This window comes from Peromyscus leucopus, chromosome 7 (assembly GCF_004664715.2).
Source record: "Peromyscus leucopus breed LL Stock chromosome 7, UCI_PerLeu_2.1, whole genome shotgun sequence".
Lineage (NCBI taxonomy): Eukaryota > Metazoa > Chordata > Mammalia > Rodentia > Cricetidae > Peromyscus > Peromyscus leucopus.
Genome location: NC_051069.1, coordinates 103,146,655 through 103,153,109, shown reverse-complemented (window position 1 = coordinate 103,153,109; position 6,455 = coordinate 103,146,655). Strand labels below are relative to the sequence as shown.

The following is a 6,455-nucleotide window of genomic DNA, read 5'->3' as shown; positions in this document are numbered from 1 at the left end:
AGAAACCCCCTTTCAGGAAGCACTGCTTGCCTGATGCATGAAGCTCTGGGTTTGATCCCAGCACCAAATAAATCAGACATTGATGGTGAGTGCCTGTAATCCCAGCACTTGAACGGCAGAGACACGGGTTCAGAAGTTGAAGTGCATTCTCACTACATAGCCAGTTTGCGACCAGCCTGAGATCCTGTCCCCCCACCAAGAGAGGGCCTGAGAAGTGGGAGTCAGGAAGCTGGTAGGATGGTTCAGTGGGTATGGCATTTGCCACCAAGCCTCATAAACTTGAAATGATGAAGGAAAAGAATCAAGTCCTGCAAGTTGTCCTTCGACCTCCACACAAAGCCATGGCGTTCATGCATGCACACAGAGATGGATAAAGATAGATAGATAGATAGATAGATAGATAGATAGATAGATAGATAGATAGATAAATGCAATTTTAATTATTTTTAACGAAAAGAAATAACATGTTCATGTACTAGAATGTTCATACCACCCAAATGGGTCAAAAACTGGGATGTTCTCTCTAATCAACCCATAACACACAAACATATATCCATTTGGCATATTCATATATATTGTCTATCCATACAACTGAACACGGATTGAAGTGAAACTGAACACAGATCAGCAGAGAAGCCAACAGATGGCAACCTATCCAAAAACACGCATGCACCTCACACACATAATGGCAATATCCCAACCGGGTGGCCGGGTTGGGCTCTTTGGGTCTGTGCAGACAGATCACAAATTCAAGAGCAGCTTCCTCAGCTGCTGTGATTCTACGTCTATGATTCTAAAGCCCCAACAAGCCCAAGAGAGCCGAGGCTGGACTAACAGACACTCAGTGCTGGACCCTGACAGGTAGGGCTTACGGTTCCACACACTAACGAGCAAAGACTTAGAACTCCGGATGCTCAGGTCACAGCCTTCCATCTCTTCACCCTCCGCAGCCCTGCACTCAGTCGGCAGCAACTGAGGCTCCTTAGCAGCAGCTAAAGCTGGTAGCACCAAGCAATGGCCGGTACTGATGGCTTTCAAGCCCTGGGTGTCGGGACCCCCAGCTCTTACAGCCAGGCAGCTCTTCCAGTGACCAAGGCATGCAGTCTGTCTCCTTCTCTGCATGTCCACAGTCCTCAGTCTCCCTAATAGAGCTATGGCTGCCACAGACGCTGCCAATGCCCCTCTCTCTACCTCTCCTCTCTGTGTCCTCCACTCTCTACCTCTCCTCTCTGTATCTCCTCTCTGTGTCCTCCACTCTCTACATCTCCCCTCTGTGTCCTCCACTTAGCACACCCTACACACAGAGACCACAGGCAGGGAAGGACAGGCAGGCACTCTGGACTCCGGTGGCAGCATGGGTAGGGTCTCCTGGATGGTGGAAAAAACATGAGAATACCAGAAAAGGGAGTGTGGCATTCCCAGGAAGCACTGTAGTGTGCGACATCAGAGCTGAGCTTCGGGTCCCACCAATCACAGGCCTTAAACCCGTGGCGGGCCTCAGATTGCACCAATCACCAACTTTCTGCTGAGCCACAGCAAGGGAAGCGCTCTTTTCACTGGTCCGGATGAAATCAGCCACAAGGTAGTCGGAGTCAAGTAATGTTCACTGAGAACTGACTTAAGTGAAGTCCGGAGCTGGCGAGATTGCTCATCAGGGAAAGATCCTTGCCCTGAGCCTGACAACCTAAGTTGGATGCGGAGGACCTACATGGCAGAAGGAGAAAACTGACTTCCACAAGTTGTCTTCTGACCTCCACACATATGCCATGGACCATGTGTGTCCACACACATACAAGAAAGAAACAGAGGGAGGGAGAGAGGGGGAGGAGGGAGAGGGGAGGAGGGAGGGAGGGAGGGAGGGGGAAGGGAGGAAGGGAAGGAGGGAGGGAGGGAAATTAAATTTTTAACTTGTTTTGTAAATTGAAGTCTTCCAGGACCAGAGCAGATTGTCTGGAGCGCTCACTCACACCAAGGTCTCCTGAAGCAGGGGCTGCGCTGAGGTGGTCCCTAAAGCTCTTGGAATGTTTTCAGAGTGACTGTAAAGTGGTTCCCTGGCTCCCTCAAGAAGAGGCCAGTCAGCTGCCCAAGCATGCTCAGCTGACAGTCCTCCACTCAGGGCTGCATAAGGGAGGGCCTATCACCTGCCACTCAAGGGCCAATGGCCAGCTCTGGACACTCCCACTCATTCACAGAAAGTATTCAAGGTGCTTACAGCACAGATCTAATGAATGCTGAGCACAAAACTTCCATCCTTAGCAACACTCAATAGAGAAGACAATGAGAATCATTCACAGCGCCACTAACCCAGGAAAACCACAGTAATCGTTTTGGTGTGAGCTTCCTCAAACATATACTTTTATAACAAACGTTAAACGTGGGGACTGGGGATGCAGCTTGGGTGGTAGAACACTTGCTTGTCTGGCATACAGGAAGCCCTGGGTTCCATCTCCAACACCATTTCCAGGCCCTGCATGTCTGTAGTCACAGCACTTGGGAGGTAGAGGCAAGGAGGATCAGAAGTTCAAGATCATTCTCAGATACATATTGATCTTTGTTTGAGGCCAGCCTGGGCTACATGTCTGAAAAACAAAACAACAAACAAACAACGAAGTGGGAGAAGACAGGTCCCAGACCTGGCAGAGAGCGGATGATACAAAGCAGGTGCTCAACACAGAAGCCTATCGACGACCCGTGTTTCCATCCTGCCTTGATTACGCTGACTGAACCCGAGGCCAGCCTGGGCTACACAAGACCCTATCTCAAAAACAATAACAACCAAAAAGAGACAGTCTCTCAGAGACTCCCATACCCATCTCTGCTCTCATTCTCTTCCCAAGTGCCTCTTTCTTTTGACACTTATGCTTAAAACCTGTATTTAAATATCTTTTGAGCTGGGCGGTGGTGGCGGTGGCGGCGGCCGGTGGCGGCCCTGGCACACACACACCTTTAATCCCAGCACTCAAGGAGGCAGAGACAGGTGGATTTCTGTGAGTTCCAGGGCAGCCTAGTCTACAGAGGGAGATCCAGGACACAGAAAAACCCTTTGTCTAGGGGAAAACTGGCACAATGGCTCCGAGGGGAAAGGCACCTGCTGTCAAGGCTGATGACTTCCTTCAATCCCTGGGACCCACATGGGGGGGGGGAGACTCCTGCAAGTTGTCCTCTGACCTCCACGTGGGCGCTACTCTACACACACGAGCACACACGCACGCACGCACAAATAATAAATAAATGACTTTTAAAATATCTTTTAATAAACCCCGATTCTGCTTTTTTTTTTTTTTTAAGAAAGGAAAGAAAAGGGAATGCACTGTAAGTGAGCTCCTGCCACTCCTCGGGTGCTTCCCAGCCACTTGATGAAAGATCCCCCCGGGATCTGTCTCCTGAGCTGTGTCCCTACAGCAGGCCTGGCACATAATAGACACTCAGTGGACAGCCGTGGTGAAAGGAAAGAGCTGAACGAGGTCTCCGTCGCTTTCCGGTGTCTGTTTGGCCCCCTTCTCTCTTCCTCTTCATGGATACAGCTCTCCCTTTACAAGACCCCCAGAGAAAGGAGGAGTGTGGTCTCACCGGGTCAGCATAAATCACCTCCTGACCATTAATGGACCTTGGGCCATGGCTCAGGGAGATCCCAACCCAGGATAGAGGCCGGGACACAGCCATCACCCATTAGAGAAAATGCTTTGGGGAGGCGAATAAGAGCATTCGTTGGCAGAGGACTGTAAGGCAATAATAAGTCGAGACCTCACTTGCCAGTGCTCAGTAGGGCGCACATCAGGACTCTACCTAGGTTAAGTTTGTGATTGCTAGTATGCACTTTGCTTTTTCTCAAACTCTGACTCCAATCAAAACACCAGAGCAGGTAAAAGCTGGTAAAAGGACATAACTCCAAATCCTCCTAAATCCACTACAGAGAGCAAAATCCTTTAATACACGTTGCAGGTAAAATACTATGGCCAGGCAAAGAAAAGGACTGTTATCTAGGGCAGACGCTCCACTGGCCCCATAAGCTCTTGAAGAAGCGTTAGAAGTGATTGCCCGACGACGTGCTTTCAAACGGTCTGTCACTAGCAAGGCACCTTAAACTGCCATTCGGAGACACAACTTTCAAGAACTGAAATCACATTTTGTCATCTCCTCTCTCTCCCGTCCTACCTCTCTGTTTTCAGCTTTTAAAAACGGGAGGTGGTGGTAAGAGCAGTCGCCAAAGCTATTTTGAGGGGGAAAAAAGATTCAAAAGTTAAAAGCAACTCCACTAACATAGTAACAGATCTCCAAGGAAACCCTTGCTGAGCTGCAGAGTTCTTTATCTAGAACTACTTGGTTTCCATTACATCCAAGGTTCTCTTCCCACAAGCAGAGTTACACAGTCTGTGACAGCCCATGTTTCATCTGGAAGCCATCAGAACACTTCCAAACAGCCTGCGGGAAGAGCTACCACCAGCAGAGAGAAGCCAGACTCCAGTGTGGGACTCAAATCTCACAGGCACAAACCATTAAGGGTCCCAAATCTATGAAGACCTAGGGAGTACAGCGTCTTTGGATGGGCAGTTCATCTCTGGCTTGTTTCTCCAAAGACACACACTGGGTGGTGTGCGGGCCAGAGGTCAATCTGATCCTTAAAGTCCTTCCATACAACAGAAGTCCACACACTGTCATCACCCCAAGTATGCTGAGAATCCCATTCGCTAACAGCCCGACCCTTCCAGAAGTCTATCCATCACTAGATTTGTCAACTTCTTTCTTGAAGCAAGGTCTCCCGATGTGGCTCAGACTAGCCTGGAATTCACTATATAGCCCAGGCTGGCCTCAAACTGAAGTCCACTGGCCTCAGCCTCTGAAGCGCAGGCATTACACGCGTCTGCCACCACGCCCAATTCAAGGCTTGCCAACTTTGAGAGGGAAGCAAGAAACTTCACATGCACCTAAACGGGAAATAATGATAACAGACTGCACGCTTAAGCCACCCACTGGGGAAGGGGTATGCCCACGGGAGGGGGTGGGACTCCAAATGTGACAAGCGACAGGCTCTTTGTTGGTGGCGGTGCTATTTGTTGTATTTTAAACATCATACTTTAACACGAACTATGGGGTGGGGAGAACTGTGCTAGACCATGCATGCTGAACGCTTTTTGCACCGGGCACCTAGCACTCCCTCTCTGCCGGTCCCCCTCAGTCCTTTCTTCTAGGGTGAGAGAAACCTCTGGCAGGTAGGACACCGGAACCACCCGGGGCGCTCCTGTCTCCACTCCAGATTCCTCAAGCTTCCAACACCGGAGGAAAACCAGGGCTCCTGCCTTCCTCCCGCGGCTGCGGTGCCCGCTAGGGTGCAGGAAGGGCGAGGTGCCCAGGCAGTCCCCGGCAGCGGGTGGCGCCACCATCCACACCCGGGAAGCGGGGACCGCGCGGGGGCGCGGGCGACGCGCTGGTTACCTGTTTTGCCAGCCCTGGAGGAGGTTGGTGTATTTGCTGAGCACGCCCTCGAGCGCCGGCTCCCTCCTGCGGCCGCCTCCTCCGGACGGGCTAGCGGCCACCGAGCCGGGACTGCTGCGGCTGCCCCCGCCGCCCAGTCCCGCGGCCGCCGATCGGCCGGCCACCCCTCGGCCAGCCAGGGAGCAGGAGGGCGAGGAGCCCGCCGAGGTGGCCCGGCTGCTGCTACGGCTGCTGCTGTTGCTGCCCCCGCCGCCGCCGCCGTCTGCGCTCTGGGTCGCCCTCTCCATGATCGCTGTGCGCCCGGGGCGCGGGTGGCCGCCGCGGTGGCTGCCCCACCACCGCCGCCGCCGCTGCCTCAGCTGCAGCCGCCGCTGCTGCAGCTCCGGGCTCCCGGGCCGCGCGTGGCTGCTCCGATTCCCCGGGAAATGCCTGACTCATACAGGAGGAAGAGGAGGAGGAGGAGGGAAAGAGGGCTGGGAAGGAAGCCAGCCGGGCTGGATGCAGCTGCGGCCGCCCCTCCTCCCGCCTCGACCAGGGCCCGGCCCCGCCCTCCCGCCACTTCCCGGGCAAGTTCGGGGCTCCGGGTCCCTCCTCCTCCAGCTCCTCGTCCCTCGCGACCGCTCGAGGCCTGGGCTGGGGATGCTCCTCCGGTTGGCCGGGCAGAAAGGGTGGGCACGCCCTAGATTGACGCCCTGCACCTAGCCTTCTTTCTATTGCCCCCACTCGGATCCTAAGGGGTGACGGGGAATCTCCGCAGGTCCTTCCCTCCAACCCCAATCCACCTCCGGACCTAGAAGGAGGAACAGCCCTACCCACCGGGTCCACCCGGATATGGACCCGCCCGGTCCCTGACACCAGCACGCTCCCTCTCCGTGTGTCGGCGCACAGGAGCCTGGGCCAGGCACGTACACAGTCACCTGAAAATTAGCCTCACTGGGGGAGCCTAGAAACAGGGCGGCGAGGCCCTCGGGGCTCTCCCGTGAGTTTGGAAACAGAAAGGAAGGGACAGCAGGTGACTCTCC

General features: G+C 53.8%; 1 protein-coding gene across 2 annotated transcripts in view; it reads right to left on the bottom strand.

Annotated features, from left to right (window-relative positions):
• The window catches only part of Osbpl10 (oxysterol binding protein like 10), a 247,453-nt gene extending 241,518 nt beyond the window's left edge, over positions 1–5,935 (bottom strand). Inside the window, exon 1 of one of the 2 annotated variants that reach the window (XM_037208011.1) lies at positions 5,434–5,935. In XM_037208011.1, the coding sequence (XP_037063906.1) occupies positions 5,434–5,720 (287 nt within the window). In that variant the 5' untranslated portion in view covers positions 5,721–5,935. The remainder of the gene's footprint in view (positions 1–5,433) is intronic. The other variant, XM_037208012.1, reaches the window with a different exon arrangement.
• Between the last annotated feature and the right edge of the window lie 520 nt (positions 5,936–6,455).